General features: G+C 48.3%; 2 protein-coding genes across 4 annotated transcripts; one reads left to right on the forward strand and one right to left on the reverse strand.

Moving 5' to 3' along the window:
- The first annotated feature begins 355 nt into the window (after positions 1-355).
- ptpn21 (protein tyrosine phosphatase non-receptor type 21) lies at positions 356-14,520 on the forward strand. Of its 3 annotated transcripts, XM_069152474.1 has the most exons (20): positions 506-597; positions 1,455-1,752; positions 3,351-3,520; positions 3,865-3,962; positions 5,067-5,134; positions 5,237-5,307; positions 5,463-5,550; positions 5,650-5,738; positions 6,232-6,319; positions 6,609-6,688; positions 6,845-6,949; positions 7,643-7,703; positions 7,844-7,922; positions 8,051-9,576; positions 10,391-10,531; positions 11,448-11,666; positions 11,839-11,967; positions 12,070-12,304; positions 12,489-12,658; positions 12,793-14,520. In XM_069152474.1, exons 2-20 carry the CDS (start codon positions 1,573-1,575, stop codon positions 12,919-12,921), a joined length of 3,726 nt encoding a protein of 1,241 aa, XP_069008575.1. In that variant the 5' UTR covers positions 506-597; positions 1,455-1,572; the 3' UTR covers positions 12,922-14,520. The 3 variants fall into 3 exon arrangements, with proteins under 3 accessions (XP_069008576.1, XP_069008575.1, XP_069008577.1); XM_069152475.1 differs by lacking the exon at positions 6,845-6,949 and having other exon boundaries at positions 356-597; XM_069152476.1 differs by lacking the exon at positions 10,391-10,531.
- Positions 14,521-14,637: 117 nt separating this feature from the next.
- fam98b (family with sequence similarity 98 member B) lies at positions 14,638-17,972 on the reverse strand. The gene is made up of 8 exons (XM_069152483.1): positions 17,749-17,972; positions 17,457-17,605; positions 17,222-17,344; positions 16,914-17,101; positions 16,229-16,309; positions 15,999-16,115; positions 15,728-15,895; positions 14,638-15,611 (listed from the first exon to the last, which is right to left on the reverse strand). The coding sequence occupies exons 1-8, from the start codon at positions 17,784-17,786 to the stop codon at positions 15,381-15,383; spliced, it is 1,095 nt and encodes a 364-aa protein (XP_069008584.1). The 5' UTR covers positions 17,787-17,972; the 3' UTR covers positions 14,638-15,380.
- Positions 17,973-18,225: the final 253 nt, after the last annotated feature.

An 18,225-nucleotide genomic window follows, 5' to 3' on the forward strand; every position in this document is an offset into this window, starting at 1 on the left:
CTGTTAAAGGTAAACAAGATAGGTCCGTGGCCAGCAGTTCCTGACAGCTGTCCGCTTTCTGGCATTTTCACCGCTCGGCATTCCAGCTGTCTGATGTCATGGCCCTGAAAACATCCGCGTATCCCTCCGCCGCGGGAGGGACTACGACGACGTTTGAAACCCGTCTTGTCCCAACGAAAATTACGACTAACCCTATAACGGGTTGCATTAAATGCACAGCAGGCTTTGAAGTAAGAGTCCCGTGTGGTTTTTTTTGGGGGGGGGGGAACTCATCACTGCTGAAACACACACACACAAAAAAAATAGAGCCGCGGATGGAGACGGAATACACTTGTTGCTCTTCCAATCCCCAGGAAGCGAAACACGCTTTTGGGACTTGAGTGAACTGTCGGACGGAGAGGCACGATGTGAGCCGCGGTAGTTTTCATCCAGAAACAAACTACAAACAAATGGGCTGCCTCTTATTCCCGACCCATATCGGAAAAAAAAAGAAAAAAAAAAAGCAATAACAACCTATTGACCTTGATGGAGGAACCCTCCGGGACCGAATAATAATAATAATAGTTGGACCGCTACATCGCATCTTGGTGGCTAACGGTAACGTTATTTATTTATTTTTCTTCTTCCCAAAATATTTACCGGCGACGTCATCTTCCGAGGGTGTCGTCTATTTGCTGGACCGTAAGTTAGCGCGTTAGCGTTAAAAGCTAATTCAACGCCGATTTATTGTTAATTTTTTTTTGTCGTTCATGTTACGGTTTATATATTAAAAGTGGAGAAAAGTCGGAACAATTTGGATCAAACCTTTACGAACGCACGACTTCGGAAAGTTTCGATTTTAATGGGAGGTCATTTGAAATATGACGGGGAGGCATCGTTGGAAGTGGAAAGGAGCAGGGATTTTTTTTTTTTTTTTTTTTTTGGACCGTCTGCTTGCTGCGTATTGAATCAGGTCGCTCTTGTTTGTTTGGATCGGACTATTCACCGGAAGGGGATTAATTTAACACCCCCCCCCCACCCCCCCCCCCCCCCCCCCAAAAAAAAAAAAAAAAAAAAAAAAGACTCGCAAACCTTTATCGTATCCTATCGTATTGGACTACGTTTCCGCTCATACATCTTCTTTCGGGGATTTATGCAAAGTGTGAACTTTTAAAAGAAAAGCCTGCTGGAGAAGTTGGTCAAGTTAATGGGGACGAACTGCGACATTTAAGAGGATTACTGTACGACCGATCCCTGCGTTTGTCTCGTCTGTGACGTAAATTTCACGGTGGCAGACCAGGTGTGAAGACGTGCATTTCTTTTTTTTTTTTTTAGTGATGAATAAGACCGCACTGAAGTTAAACGCATCCCCTTCTCCAAAACTGTATTTACATTCCAGCTTTTGTTGTAAATTATGATCGTCTTTTGGATGTTGTTTTGAAGGATTTCTTTTGTCTTTTTGTCTCACTTTTCAGATCTTGTCTTCTGATGATGAACCTCATAACTAGTTATATACTCTCACAGCAAGGAGAAGACTTCCCTCTGGACTGAGTGAAAGACCCTCCTCTACTCCTGTTAAGAAGCAGTTGAAACATGCCCTTGCCATTCGGTCTAAAACTCAAAAGGACTCGGAGGTACACGGTTTCAAGCAAGAGCTGTCTCGTCACTCGGATTCAGCTTCTCAATGGGGAGTTTGTTGAGTTTACGCTCTCGGTGGAGAGCACCGGACAGGAATGCTTGGAGGCAGTTGCCCAGAGACTCGAGTTAAGAGAGGTATTTATCTTGTTTTCGTTCAATACAAGTGCTGATTGTTCTTGTGGACTCTTTTTTTTTTTTTTTTTTTTAAGAATTTCCATCTCGGCAAGAAAGTATTTTTGCCGTCAAGGTTGTCCTCTGGTCGCATTCTCGCTCGGACCTGGTGAGCAAGAAGACGGCGAGACAACCCGTTCGTCATCATTCGCCCCACCGTGGGATCGGTAAAGTCAAAATCCTATCCGTCTAACCAAAATTATCACACGGCTGAGCGAACACGTTGCGTACGTTTTCTACATTTTCATTTCAAACGGCCCTTCCCGAAACAGAGGATGGACGACGCGGTGAAGAAAAGTAGCTCCGAGTCGGCGTTGGAAAAAAAAAAAAATGTACCGACGGTCGTGTCTGCGTGAGGCCACTGCGGTCATCTCTCAGTCGTGAACCGTTAAGGATGGAAGTCTCAGAGCGCCCGGTTGTGCCTCAGATCAGCAGCAGAGACCGCTGAATATACATGTCAGCCGGCGTCGGCGTGAACGTGCGCGTCATTTAGCTCTGCGACGCGACGAGGCTTCATTCGTCGTCTCGTCTGGGGTTTGCAGTGGCGACAGCGGGCCTCCGCCCTCGTTCAGGCTGTCGCGTTGTTTGTTTTTCGTTTCAGCCGAGTTAATTGTGCAATCGTGTGGTCCTTTCAGATGTCAGTCTTTTGATAGAAAGGTTATTCAGGTGATGTCACTATAAATTATATAGGAATGAGGCTTTATATCTTTTTTTTTTTTACTGTCACTCGTGAAGCACTTCGAGCCGCGTTTTATGTACGAAAGGTGTCGTTTAAGTTGTGTTATTATTACTGCGGACATTTCTCTTCAGAGATCAGACAACCAAAGATTACTGTTACACTTCAACCGTGTTTCTGGGAGGGTTGTGCTACACGTGTTCCTGTGATCTATGTTAACTCGGCTTCAGCCTCATGTTGGAACATTTTTTTTTTTATCAGGGCCATAATTCTCTTTACATCAAACTGTAGGCAATTTATCTGGAAGATAAATCAAATGCCCTAACCACGGATCTAATCGCCTGTTTTTTCAGCTCTTACTTTTCCACATTATTATAATTAAAACACTCTTGACTGTTTACACGGTGTTTATTTATTGTCGCTAACCGATGCTGCCGTGGCCAAAACTGTTAGGTTGGCAAATCAATTTGTAATTGTGGTTTCCGAATGGCTGAAAATCATAATCGGTCTCTTTCGGCAAAGTTGTCCTTATAAACGACAAGCCTGCAGGGTTACTTCTCTTCCCAGTGTTCAGTGGGAGATTTCAGGCAGTCACAGGACAGAACTTTCTGGAGGAGTCGGCGAGTTAAACGTTTCAGCTCCACGTTGATTTTTGACCTTAATATAGAGGATTGGAAGAAGACCTGCAGATTTGCACATTTAAAATAAGCGACATCTCAAGCAGTCGCATACAATTTTTTTTTTTTTTTTTTAAAGTTCAATATGCATGAAATGTTTTGTTAAGTATGAATTTCTTAAATTGGTCTGTGTATAAGTTGCCCGAGACTATTCGTGATCGTAGTGGGGCGGAGGAATAACGTGTCGTTTTGCTTTCTTCGCCTGGCAGATAACATACTTCAGTCTGTGGTACTACAACAAGCAGAACCAGCAGAGATGGATTGACTTGGAGAAGCCGCTGAAGAAGCAGCTGGACAAGTATGGGCTGGAGCCCACCGTTTACTTTGGAGTCGTGTTTTACATACCCAGCGTGACCCTGCTGCAACAGGAGATCACGAGGTAATCCGTGACAGGGAGTGTCCTGACTGAGCCGCGAACCTTTATTGTCGTAACGACTTATCTTTAAAAAAAATATTGGTCACAAGAGACAATGGTCAATTCTGACGTGATCGTGAGTCAAAGTTTAGTGCGGCAACGTGAAGTGTTCGAACGGTTGTACGCCTTGAACTAGTTACAGTTTATCATGACTTTTTACCGCCCCCCCCCCCCCCCCCTCCTCGCCCCCCACCTACATATTTTGTTTAATATTTAACGCAAAGCCAAGATGTACCGGGCACAATCGTTTCAAAGTTGTCCTTTCCTTTCCAGTGTTTCAGCTTAACTGACCATCCCGTTCTCCACAGATATCAGTATTACCTCCAGCTGAAGAAGGATGTTCTGGAGGGCAGGATCTCATGCTCGCTGGAGCAAGCTGTACGATTAGCGAGCCTGGCAGTGCAAGGTAATAACGAACGTATTACGCCGGCGTTATGACAGACATTTCCGTTTGTCAAACCTGATGTCCCCTGGCACGAGTCTCTCCGCGGTTTAGGATCCCAGGCGAAGTAACTACTGGTGCGATTACAGAGAAATTGTCCTTTAGTCACGATAGCAGACAATTCCTGCTAAATTCCTCCTTTCCTACGGAAATACATTCCACTGAAAACACACGGGAATTATATGCTGCCATTTCTGGACAAGAGGTTTGTGCCAGTTCGTTGGGGCTTTTTGTCAAACTCTGCAAATTTGCTGGTCAATTACCAAACGATGACCTTTCACTCTTTTTCAGAGCAGCAGAAAACATATTTTTTTGCTCCCAAAACGTTAGTGTTTTCTCAAAGCACAGCTCAGAAAATGCAACTGTTAAGTTGAAAATGCCACATTAGATTAGCGCGCCGCGCACGTGGGTATGCGTGTTTGCGTGTGAACGTGAACGCTCCTCGCAGGAGCTGCAGACGGAAGAATCTCAAACGCTGCTGGCAAAGTTATATCAGGCGCCGCAACTTGGTGTCCTGGGCGTTAGCATAGCAGAGCCGCTGAGATCACTTACTGTTGCAGCCATGTTCGAATGCCTGACCAGCGCTCGGTATGCGTACTGGAGAAAAGCCCTGTCGGATTTCTCGCTGGTGCCTCTGATAACTTGTCGGGTGCTTCATTTGTTGTCAAAACGTGGAGGCCGTGCCGCAAAATAAAGTGGCGCAGCTCCCGTTTTGTGTCGCGGGCGGGAATAATCTGGAGCGACGGACGGTTGTAGCCTTTAAGCGCCGCCGATGGCCCGAGATGCTTGACGTAGCCGTGAACGTCGCCAGAAAGGCAGCCTGTAACAGTTTAGGACCTCTGAAGCAATAACAACTGTAAACCTCCCGATCCTAAAATTAGTCCCATCACGTCATCGTGCTGCGGCTTTCCAAAAGGCATTACGGCATTTTTGCAATTCACGAGTGTCTATTTTTGCCTCGTACTGAACGCAGAAATATGGTCACGTAATGGGATTCATTCGGAGAGCAGCGTTGTGGAGTTTGCTTTGATGCATTTAATGGCTGCAAGTGTTTCTTTTTGTCTACAGCCGACTTTGGAGACTTCAATCGATATGACTCCCAGGAGTTCCTTCAGAAGTTTGCACTGTTCCCTATTGTAAGCATTTGGTTTCGTGTTATTAACGTATATCACGAGAGGTTTCACAGCAGATGTTCTCGTTTTGTTGACGTTTCGACTCTTTTTTTTTTACCTTTGCAGGACTGGATTCAGGACGAGCGAGTGCTCGAAGAGGCCACTCAGAAAGTGGCACTTCTTTATCAGTCCTTCAGGTGAGCATGTTTCTAAGGTATTAAGCCTGCCTGCTTTGTCTGTGGATAAACAGTTCAACAGCTTCGCAAAGCGCAGACAAAGCACTTGTTTCTTTGTCGGCCTGACTGCTGGTCGTTTCTTCAAATGTTCCTCCCCGTTTTTTTTGTCCTGCCAGGGGTTTGTCGGCTCCGGAAGCGGAGATGTTATACATGCAGGAGGTCGAGAAAATGGAAGGCTACGGCCAGGAAAGCTATCAAGCCAAGGTATGTCTGCGAGGCCCTCAGCAGCTCAAAGCCCGAAGAAGAACACCAGCTCACTTGGCAAACCTAGAAAGCCTTCATCCTTCCCTTCTGTCTGAACAGGACAGCACAGGCACAGATGTTTCCCTGGGCTCCTGCCTCGACGGCATCTTTGTCAAGCACAAAAACACACGCCCGCTTCTTTTATTTAGGTAAGTCCAGGAAGAAATGTTTCGACTATTACGGGAACGCTTAAAACAGCTGATATATCATCTGCATCTAAATATGAATCACTGGGAGGTGTGGGAGGGTGGGGGGGGGGTGGGGGGGCGGCATTGTGTGGTCACTTGTGACTCTGAGCGGTAATGAAATAGAATCTGTCAGGACGAATAATGTGGCTCAGCTCGCAGCTATTCTTAGTTAAGGGTGTCTCGTCAAAGCTTTCTAGACTAGAATGGTGGCCCGAGAGGGAAATGAGTCACGCAGTGGGAACATCATCCGTCAGGTTAGTGAGTAAGTGGACATTATCGGAACAGTGCTCATCCACATGCCACGATTAGTTCCTGATAGCTTTTGAAAGCCTCCCACGTTTGCGTACTTTTTCACAATGCAATTACAAATCTGTTAAAAAATGCGCCGAGGTTCTGCGACCGCCCGTGACACCTCGTCTCTTTTCTGCCCTCTTTTCCTCTGTGTGCCGCGTAGGTGGCACGAAATTAACAACATGAGTCACAACAGGTCCTTCTTTGCCCTGGAGCTAGCGAACCGAGAGGAGAGTGTTCAGTTCCAGACCGTAAGTCTCCGCCACCATCGTTTTTTTTGTTTTGTTTTTTTTTAACCCACATTGCTGTTTGTTATTAGATTTAGCAGAATTGAAAAATGGCTTCGGTCACGAAGCTTACCATCAGCTTGTCTTAACAGTACACCAGTATGGGGGGGGGGGGGGGGGGGGGCAGTTTGGAAGCATTTGGGAGCAGACGCAGGAATGTCTTTATTTGTACATAACTAAGCCCTCTGTACCAACTATCTGGCCATCTAATGTTTGTTTTTTTTTTTTCCTTTTTCTTTCTTTTCATGTGTAGGAAGACATGGAAACCTCCAAATATGTGTGCCGGATGTGTCTGGCCAGACTCAAGTTTTATAAGATTAACAAGAGTAGCCTGTAAGTCTTTTTTTTTTTTTTTTTTAACACGTCTCGCCCAGTTCCTGTCTCTTTGTTCTTCGATGTCTCATGCCTCATGACTGTCTCCTCTCCGGTGTGGCCTCATGTCTGTCCCCCCCCCCACTGTCTCCTCCCTCTCTCCTCCTCTCTCTTCAGAGAGGAGTGTGACCCACTGCCTTCTGAGGGCTCCCAGAAGTCCCTTCTCACTCTATCCTTTCGTTTTCCAATGCTCTCTCGTCCCTCTCTGCCTTCTAATAAGGGGTGAGCCACACAGATTGGGTTGTGAGGCATATAATGAAGTAAAATACCTTTTTTTTTTTTTTTTTTTTTTAGATTTGATTTACAGCCTAAAGCCTATTGAACAGGTACCTTCATTTTTACTGACTTGCAGGTAAATTTCAGATTGACCATCTCTAATTCGGTGTCTGTTATAGTCCCTGTAATTCACAGGGGGGGTTAACCTGGTTGCATATCAACTGAAATGTGGCGGTAAAAACGGAGTCCAAAGCCGGCCCAAGTATTTAAAATTAGCACCAAAAGCTTGATCAGGGTCACGCTCTTTCACTCTTTCTTTGGTCCTGAATATTTTCAGGTGAAAATCACAACTATACTAAGTTTGGATTAGATGTGATTTAGGCCGAGTGTTTGTTCGACTTTGTGTGTTGAGAACTCTTGGGAACATTTTTTAAATGCAAGCAAATCAAAATTAAATCGCACAACTCTTCACCACCACATCACGCATGCCGCCATGTCGGGGAACTGCATTGTCTGGTGTTCAGGAGAATACTTGTTTGACATGTTTTGAATGTACTTCACTCTGTCTGCGCCTTGCCGTGTTTCCATTATCACCGTTAAAGGACAAAGTAAGGCATTGGAAAACATTATGAGCAGTAATGTTTGGTTAGATCACCTATTTTGACTGGCAGTTTTCTCCCCACCCCTTCCCCCCACTAGCCAAACTCAACCCACAGCTGTCAACCCAGTCAGACGGAGATCATCGACTAGGATATCTCTGGTAATGTCCGAACTCACTCAAAACACACTTGCACTATGCAAATAGGGGAGAGAAAAAAATATATATATTTCATTCTTTGCTCCTGGACAGTATGTGGATCATATAAGCAGTGACTACATCCCTCTGTTATTGATTTACAGCCAAAGCCACAGGCCTACATGATGCCTCCGCAAATGCACTACAATGGCCATTTCACAGAGCCTTACACATCCTCACAGGGTAAGTACTATATAGAAAAAAAGAATAACGCTTCCAATTTGATGCCTGCATCGTTTTCAGCCTAATGTAAACGTATAAATTCTCACGTCGTTGTAATTCTGTCTCGGGATGTTGTCGTTTTCTCACAGACAACCTGTACATGAACAGTCAGAACGGTTATTACTACCACTCTCAGACCAGCCTGGACTGCTCTCCTCTGGAATACAGCAGCGGAGGGCGTTTACGTAACGGCAGCGTGTACAGCGCCCACAGCACCAGCTCTCTAACCAATCCCCAGCACTACCTTCAGCCCTCGCCCGTGTCCTCCAACCCCTCCATTACCAGCGACATCACCAGGCCGGACTACGTCCCCTCTCACCGCCACAGCGCTCTCATCCCACCTTCCTATCGCTCCACTCCCGATTACGAGACGGTGATGCGCCAGAAGAGCCGAGGCGCCGGGGGAGGGATGGTCCTGTCTCAGGAGCACCGGCAGAGCCACTCCATGAGGAACCTGAACATCGGGAACTCGTTTGCCTACAGTAGACCAGACCCACTGGTTTACAGCCAACCGGAGATCAGGGGGGAGCACGGCGGAGCGGCCCAACACCACCACTACCCCTTCCATTTGGGCTCCAGTTTCCACAGCCCTTCTCCATACCCCTACCCGACAGAGAGGAGGCCCGTAGTGGGGGCCGTCAGCGTCCCGGAGCTCACAAACGTGCAGTTACAGCAGGCGCAAGAGTACCCGGCCCCCAACATCATGAGAACGCACGTCTACCGACCGCCACCGCCGTACCCGTACGCTCACCCCCGGCCCGCCAACAGCACGCCGGATCTGTCGCGTCACCTGTACGTCAGCAGCAGCAATCCAGACCTGATCATCACGAGACGCGTGCACCACTCGGTGCAGACCTTTCAAGAGGACAGCCTGCCCGTGGCGCACTCCCTGCAAGAGGTGTCCGAGCCCCTCTTCAGCGGACCCCCGCACCGGCAGCCGTACCACGCCCAGAAGCGGAACTCCATCGAGATCGCCGGCCTGGCGCACAGTCTGGAGGGGATGAGGGTGAAGGAGCGAGCCGCGTCCTCCTCGGCGGCCGACGCGGCCACGCCCCCCCCGGCGCTGCGCGGCGGCCGCTCTCAGGGCTCCCAGCTCAACGTGTTTCTGGAACGCACCAAGACCGAGGAGAGGGGAGACTTCAAGGAGGACGTGCGGTACGGACACAAGAAGTCGCTGTCCGACGCCACCATGCTCGTTCACAGCAGCGGCGAGGAAGAGGAGTTCGAGGACGACAGCGGGCGTCACACTCCGCTCTCTCAGGACGCAATCGCGGCCGGTGTTACAGAGCTGCCGCCGCAGCAGCAGCAGCAGCATCACAGCCTGACATCTCTCTCTTCTCTAAGGACGCCCACGGAGCCTCCTCCTGCATATCCAATAGGCTCCGCCCTCGACCCTTCCATAACCGGCCCCTTAGCCTACAAGGTGACCCCTCTGATCCAGGAAGGCGAGCCCCTGTACCTGCTGCCAGATTTACGACAGCCCAGGATCATGCCCTCGGTCTCAGAGGGAGACCTGAGTGGACAGGCCAAGCAGAAGACCAAGAAGGACTTTCAGAAGCGGCCCGTGTCTGATGTGCCTCCGGGGAAGAAAACGGTCGAAGGTTTACCTCCTCCGGTGAGTCCCGTCCTCAATCTCCTTCTTGGCTTGAAGCCGTGGATGCACCCATGTGGTCGTTGACAATAATAACACAAGACACATTTTTGGAAATATTCAAATCTGGCCCTGCTGGAGTTCTGGACACGCGTCTCTTCATATCTTCCACATTAAGGCAAGGTCAATCCTTTAAAAGCTCATTAGTTTCTGTGTCCAGCATTTTCAGTCACGTCACTGTCATTTATCGCTTACGTAACACAGCTGTCCACAAAAACTTCATCTCGGGGTCTAAAATCAAACTGCTTTAACCTCCATTCTAGTTCATTTTTACCCTGTCGTCCTCTTAAATGACAGATTTGTCTGCAGGAGGTTCTCTTGAACGCAGCTTTCCTCCCTTCCTTCCTCTTATTCTACACGCTAGTTCTGCCGTACGCGATAAGACAAAAGTTAACTGCCAATGAGCAAAGGTAGTTACCGTGTTTCCATCAACAAGTAAAGTTCAGGTATCGACCTGAAGACACAAGTCAGCCTTAAGGAAATAAAACAGACCAGAGAAAAGAGCCGGCCGGGGTCACATGACGTACACGAGACAAAATAAAACACAAACACTCGTGCTGACAAACCAACGATCGCCCGTGAGAACAGTCGTAGACGCGACTCCGAGGTTTTTCCACGACGCGAGCGGTCTCGCGTTCCAAAGAATGCGGCCCGGCCCTGCTCGGAGAACCGGAATAGCGACATTCTCCCCGGAAAAACACCCAGCGAGTCAGCGCCGTCCCTCCCGCGCGTTCATCCTCACTTCTTCCGCTGCTTTTCACTCCCGTTGTCACACCAGGGCATGAAGAAAGGAGCTAGGGCGGAGGTGAAGAAGATGGGCCCTCTGAAGGTGGCCCATCTCAACGGCCTGTCGGTGTCGAGGCAGCCGATGCACGACGAGGCCAAGGACGAGCCCGAACGAGCCTCCAACGACGAGAGGGTAGGGCGCTCCAGACTTGTTTTGATTTTTTTTTTTTCCCCTCTTTGAAAGCAGCTCCGTAAAGCCGACGGTTCCGTTTTGGAAACGTACGAGGTAAAAGGAAAAAAAAAAAAAAAAAAAAAAAAAAAAAGCTGTTCGGCGAGAAGGCCGTGTTACTGGAGGAGAAAGCCTTCCTTGTTCTCGTTTCCCGGCTTTAAAACGACCGAACCGGCTCGGCCTCGGATCGCCTCGCCGCTCCCGACGGTGAACTCGCCGCTCGCGTCGAGACGGTCGCCCCCCCCCCCCCCGTGAGCAAACCGGTCGGTGGTTTCTCAAACGCCTCAGGTTTAAAAGCCCCGGAGCTCGCCCGCCCGCCCGCTCCGCGGTTGTTTACGAGCTTCTCGAAGCCCCGCGGGCGCAACCGTCTCCCGACGTCGTCGGTGGATCTACGACGCGTCAAATTCCACCGCCGACGGGTTCCAAAGACGACCCGGCTCGAGCGACGCGCAGCGACGCCCGCACACCTCGTTTCAACAGGTTTCGACGAGGACGGGGTTCGTCGGTCGAAGCGATCGCTCGCGGATTTTATGTCCACGGCGCATCAAAAACGTAGGAGATACTCTCGCCACAGAGAAATATAAAGCGGAGTAGAAACAGCAGTCCGCTCGACAGGTTTTGTCTGCGAATGGATTTCGTTGACTACTTTTCACAGGGATTTGGTTTGTTTTTATAGATTTTGGTTTTTTTTTAAACATCCAATTTTCACCCGTTTAATAATGAACAAAATATAGCGGATGATACGTCTCATCGCGCCGCGTGTCTTTTTAAAATGAAAGCGATCGGCCCGGGGCGGTTTAAAAAAAAAAAAAAAAAAGGTGACGTTAAGCGCGGCGCGTCCACGGCGGTGACGTATTTTTCCGTTTGGGTGTCACGCCAGTGTAAAGTTCTGGAGCAGCACATGGACCGGGGGGAGCTGTTGAAGGAGTACGAGAGCATCCCGAAGCGTCGCCCCGGAGGGGAGTGCGCCGTCGCCCAGCTGCCCGAGAGCGGAGACAAAAACCGCTTCCAAGACGTCCTGCCTTACGACGACACCCGAGTGGAGCTGGTTCCCACCAAAGAGAACAACACGGGCTACATCAACGCATCGCACGTCAGAGTGAGTTGCAGCGAGATGTATAATAATAATATTCAACTCTTTCCAATTGTTTTATTAGGACAACAACAACAAAAGTCGCTCATGACGACCTCACCGGAGAAGCAAACAAATGTTTTTCTGCTGCTGCTGTTTTTAAAATGACGTCAAAATGTCTCGTCTCCCGTCTCGTTAGATATCAGTGGGTGGACAGGAGTGGAGTTACATCGCCACGCAGGGTCCCCTGTCGAACACGTGTCAGGACTTCTGGCAGCTGGTGTGGGAGCAGGGCGTCTCCATCATCGCCATGGTCACCGCGGAAGAGGTGCGCCCCGACGTCACATTCAAAGGCGTCGCGTCGCCTTTCGCTTTCTCGCCGCCGCCGCCGCCTACGCTGACGTTTGCGCGTCCTCTCTGCTTCCTCTAGGAGAGCGGGAGGGAAAAGAGCTTCCGGTACTGGCCTCGGCTCGGCTCGCGGCACAACACGGTGACGTACGGCCGCTTCAAGATCACCACGCGGTTCCGCACCGAGTCCGGCTGCTACGCCACCACGGGCCTGAAGATCAAACACCTCCTGACGGGACAAGAGAGGACCCTCTGGCACCTGCAGTACACAGACTGGCCCGACCACAGCTGCCCCGAGGACTTCAAAGGCTTCCTCAGTGAGTGGGCTCAGAGTCCGTCCGTCCTTTTAATGCTGCGGTTTCCGACAACGCGAGTTCCCTAGCCCGACAATCACTTCCGCAGCCTTCGGCAAAAAAACAAAAACAAAAAAAAGTTTCCTGCTAAAACCGCACTGTTCACCCAGCAATGAAATCTCGAGTAAGCCTTCTGAATCTGTTCCAGCCTACCTGGAGGAGATCCAGTCTGTGAGGAGACACACCAACAGCAGCAGTGCCGTCAGCGACCCAAAGAGCACCAACCTGCCCGTGCTGGTCCACTGCAGCGCCGGAGTGGGTCGGACCGGAGTCGTCATCCTGTCCGAGATCATGATCGCTTGCCTGGAGCACAATGAGGTAACTGCACTTTCGTTAAAGGGAAGCTCGAATTAAAACGGCCGTGCAGCTTTTTCAGAGTTATGACCGCATCCGGTGTCTTAAGAGTTTGAAACAAAAAAAAACCAAAAAAAAATGGGTGCCGTCTGTTTCAGCCGCTGGACGTCCCGAAGTACCTGTCGGAGCTGCGTGGTCAGAGGATGATGATGGTCCAGACCTTGTCTCAGTACACCTTCATCTACAAAGTCCTGGTCCAGTACCTGCGCAACTCCAGGCTGATCTGATCGCGGGCATCTTTCCGGCATCACGTCGAGAGGATTCCCGGGCGGGGATCGTTTGCGTTCGTGCCAAACTGCAGCAGCGCGACGACGCGGCCGCATGAATCTCGTAGGAAAAATTATAGCGGACAAAATTTGGACCTCGTTTCGGGAGAGTATTAAATCAGGTGAAGCCGAAGGTGCGGAATATATGGATATACAAGAAAGACGCGATGCTCCATGAAGGAGCATAAAGACCTGTGACCTGCCTCTAAACAGTATTATCTATATATATATATATACATATATATATGTATATATATATATTCTTTTTTACATACATTGTTGCTTAACGAAGCCCAGCACTTTGACAGTACCTTGCTGTACATAAAGAACCAATATTAAGCTGCATTAAAAATAAATCGTCTATTATGGACGCGTCTCGAAAACAGTCGATTTATTTTCATTTGGACACTTTTTAAAAGAGTATTTTTTTGGATTGCTGTCGTTTCATTGGATCTGATCATGAAGGAATTTCTTATAGTTTGGAAGGTTAGATTATGGAGCAAGACTGAGGCTCGCCCAGATTGATGCTTTTTTTTTTTAATTTTTTTTTTTTTTTTATATATATAAACGCGGTGATTCTGCAGTGCAACTTCCCCCCCCCCACAAAACATCTGTTCACCCGAAACGAGCGGGAGGGATACGGTGGACGGGCCTCCCTTGTAAAAACACTGGAATGACGAGAAGCGCAGTTGACAGGTTTGACGAATCTATTCTTGACGAAAAGAGAAATATCAGCCGGGGTTTTGGGGATTTTGGGTTAAAACTGGAAAAAGTCGATTTTTATACTTGTTTTTCATACTTTCTATCTTAAACTGTTGAAATCAAGAGTGCTGTATTTGAGAACAATATGCTTTCAAAAGTGCCTAAAATATCTGCACGGTTAAGACGGGGCTCTGCGAAATATGAAGGAATCGTTTCTCATTCGGTGTAATTAAACTGCCGCGGTCGACACGCGAAACCTCTTAATAATGAACGAATCGGGCTCCCGTTTTAAATAAGCGGCCCGGTGACTATTAAAACGAGCGATCGCGCGGAGTCGGTTTTTTTCCCCGCTGCGGCCGCGGAACGGACGTTTAACTGAAGATGTCCGTTTGCCTCGTTTTCATTTGAAGGTGCCAACTCGCCACGTGGCCAAAGTGAAGTGATCCTAATTTGACTTTTCCTGACGTGTTTGTTGACAATTCTTTTGACAAAACTTGAGGGGGGGGAAGAAAAAAAAAAGAATAAAAGATCCTAAGTGGTGCTGAGATTTATTTTTGACTGAATCTTTTAATCGCTTCAGTTTTTGTTTTTAGTCTGACGATGAGTCTTGGTTCGGAGACTGAAAGGAAAGATGTCTGTGCCCAAAGCTGTAAACGTTTTTTTTTTTTTGTCCACATATGTACAGGTACGTTGTTCATAATGTACACACTGTAAAATTCTGCTTTAATGAATATTGGTTATTGTACAAACGATGTATAAACTGTATCTATTGACCTAAACACGGTATGCCATTTTGAAAGAAAAAAAAAAAAAAAATGTGTTCATATTTTCAGCCAATAAATAAATATTTGGAACTAACTTGTGTCCTCTCTGTTCTTTTCAGCTTTACATCAGTTATAACATGGGTTCAGTACGCCGTCGTGGTAGGAACCGGCCTGTCCCCTCTGCTCCGAAGCTCAAACATCAACTTAAAGCGGCGTTTTAAACATTTATTCGTTGAAAAGTGAAAATGGGTCCCAATCCAGATTGTTACAGAATCTTAAAGGCGATATTTTCCAGTGCGAAATAAAAGATTACAGATTTAAAATGAGGAACTTCACTTGACGTCAACACTTGGTTACACCGTTGCCTTCGTTCGTCTCCTTCACATTCGCGGACGTCATCTCAGTCGTCCTTCAGTCTGTCCGTTCGCCCCCTTTAATGATCGAGCCGAGCCGTGTTCGCGGCAATGTCAGAACAGCTTTCAGTAGGATTTTAAAAAATGGTATTACTACGACGCTGCCGGCACGAGCGGAACGTGCACGTCAAGAAAGCGGAACGACTTCGGCAGTGGGAGTTTGTTTTGTTTACTAGAGATTAGATGCACAAGAAACCGTCGTAGTGTGTTAGTGTTTACTGAATCATTATGATGCTTTCTGTATTAGTCGCGCAGATCCAAAATGATGGGAAAATGAAACGGTCGTTATCAGGTAATGACGGCTACTTTCTTTCTAATTAACACTGATGACAATATTAAAAAAAAAAAAAAAACTGATTTAAAAAAAAAATAAAATAAAAAAAAATCTAAAATAGGAGCTTAATAATACAATCTAAAATGAGGAAGGTTTTCCACTGAATGCTGCCAGTCTGTCACAAGATAAAAAAAATAAAATAAAAAAAAAAGTGTCTTCTCGCTCCACAGAAAACACACACAAAAAAAAAAAATCAGTAGAAGCTAATTAATACTGGTACCGTCCTCTCTTCCCTCCGTGTCCTCCATGTCTACCGTTTCCTCCCTGGTTCCTCCAACCTCCTCCTCCTCCTCCACCTCGTCCTCCTCGTCCCGCACCGCCACCGCGTCCTCCCCACCCGCCTCCGCCTTGTCTTTTCTGCCAGGGCGGCATCTCGGGAGGCGGGGCTACTATCTCCGAGGGGCGTCCCCCTCTGTCCGGCACTCTTCCCATCAGGACCTGCGGAGGGGAGAGCGGGAGATGTCGACAAAGAAAGCGATCAAACCGCAGCCGATCATCTCGACGGGGGGGGGGGGGGGGGGGGGGGGGAACGGTTGTTTACTCGTTGACCGCACCTTGTTTACAGCACAGGTGGTCTTCTCCCTGCTGGAGCCGCTGCTGGTCTTCACCACGTTGCAGACGTCCTCTCTGGCAGCCAGCAGCCGGGCCACGTCCACCGAGGACTGCGGCTTCAGCGCGTGTCTCTTCGGCTGGTAGGCTTTCGCCATGCTGTCGACCTTCACCTAAAAAAAACAAAAACAAAAAACAAACGACGCGTTTCTTTAAAATCGGGTTTGTCACTCGGAAACGCTGCCGACGTCAGCGGGCGCCCGGGACGCGACGTGCCTTGGCTCTGTCGGACCAGCCGAACGACTGGACCGTGACGTCCAGCCGCTTGATCAGCATCTTGCGGCGGCACTCGTACTCCGACGACAGGACGGCGTTGATGCTCCGCAGCACCGCCTGCAAGAGGGGGGGGGGGGACAAACAAACAAACAAAAACAAAAAAGAGTCCAAAGTGACTTCGATGGAAACTAAACGAGACACCGAAGAGAAGCAGCCGTCGACGCGCGTACCCACTGTTCACCGTCCAGAGGCTTCTTCAGCGCCGGGTCTCCGACCGTGGCGTCGGGAAGATCTTCCAGTAGTTGTTCGGCCTATAAAATGACACGCAGGTTTGAATCCTTTTAACGCGGCGTTGATGTCGTTTTAAAACATTCAGGATCAAAATAACATGAGCCGGGGATGATAATAAAAACAACGACGACGACACTGCTTTCCTGGAAAAAGTATAAATAAGGGTTTAAAGGTGCAATGAAGAAGGACGTCTGTTGCCTCCAATTATTTTTCCTTGAAGTACTTTTTTTTTTTTTTTTTAAATATTAAAAATATTGCGGGGGGATGGGGCTCGGGCTTACAAGTCCCACAGCAAAAAAAAAAAAAAAAATACTCTTTCGATTTCTCACGTTAACAAGATCGCAATCTACAGATTTCTGCTCGGGACCGAGGGGGTCGGGCGTTCTCGGCTATTCAATTGCAAAAGAGCAAAAAAAATAAAATAAAAAAAGGCAGATCCTAAAACAAAACCTTTTTCTTTTGAGGAGTAGGAATCTTTGCAGATATTAGAAATATATATATATATATTTTTGTTGCCAAACAGTCTGATTACGCACAGCTTATCCTTTCATCCCCCAATTCTGACCTGGCTGGAGGAGGAGGAGGAGGAGGAGGAGGAGCCCGTGTGACTTACAAACGCCTCACCTTGCGTTGAACTTGAGCGAGAACTCCTGCCGCCTCCTGTCCTCTCGGCTCAGGCAGCTTCAGCGTTTCACAGATCGCTCGGAGCTCCCGGTACGCCGGGCTGGTGTGTTGTTGTTGTTGTTGTTGTTTCTCGGAGACTTGGCTGCTCCTCGCGATCTGAGCCGCCTGAAGCTCGGAGCTGAGAAACACTTCAAAAATAATAATAATAATTTAAAAAAAAAAGACATCATAAATCAGATTCTTTAGGGTCTTTTACAGGAGAGTTTGAAGCGCAACGGCTGCATTCAAGGACGGCTGGATTTACGCACGGAGGAACTGGAGATGCTCCTTCGCGCTTCGCGCGCCGCCGCCCTCGGGGACTCCTCCTCCGTAAGGACAGTGCAGCTCTGCGAGCAAACCGCTCATCTCCTCCCGGAGGCTTTCCGAGTCGTCTGCGAGGCCAAAAAAAACGGGACAGAAAACGGGTTGAGTGAAGAGTTTAAAAATAAATAAATAAATAAATAAATAAAAAGGAGACAAAGAGAGAGTTTCTGAGCGGCTCACCCGGACCCGACGTGACGCCCCCCTCCAGGCCGCAGAGCGGCTTCAACCTGGACGACAGCCACCTGCACAGGTCCACGTAGTCCGGCGAGGACAGGCCGCCCTCCGCGGCTCTGAGCAGCGGCTTCTCCTCCAGCAGCGGGCCGTCGTAGCTGCAGAAAGGGAGGCGGTCGCACACACAAAAGAGTCACACGAGCATCAGGAAAAAAATAAATAAAAAATAAAAATACAACCAGCCGGGCTGCTTTTTATTTTCTACGAAACGCGGAAGACCGACGCGGTGAATTGATCTTACCCGAGCTGCTCTAAACAGTCAAATATGTCACAATCCATGGCGGAGTCCGTCTGGCCTTTTTTTTTTTTTTTTTTTTTTACGGCGTTTATCCGCTTAAAAACATGACGTCGTTACGGAGACAGCTGCGTCGACATTAAAAGAGCTTTTTTTTGCGTCCATTCATTTTCTCAGGCGCTTGACATCAAATGTGACTCGCCGCATCGACGGGGGAGTGGGGGTTCCGGTTCGGTACGTAAAGCCGGAGTGAAACATGCGGCGTCGGAAACGGACGTTCCCGTATTTATGGTTCCGCGCTTGGTGTGTCGCAGAGGGGGGGGGGGGGGGGAAGTAAAAGTGACATTTTTTGCGCCAAAGAGGAAAAAAAAATAAATCTACATTTTCTACATTTCAGAAAGAATACCGAGTGGGATACCTTTCATTTAAGAAACATGGAATCAGAGAAGTATTGCATCTTTTCCATTAAAAAAAAATACCCAA

Source organism: Embiotoca jacksoni, unplaced genomic scaffold, assembly GCF_022577435.1.
Source record: "Embiotoca jacksoni isolate LCO1_2020_lvr unplaced genomic scaffold, fEmbJac1.0.p SCAF_18, whole genome shotgun sequence".
In the NCBI taxonomy this organism is placed as follows: Eukaryota; Metazoa; Chordata; class Actinopteri; family Embiotocidae; genus Embiotoca; species Embiotoca jacksoni.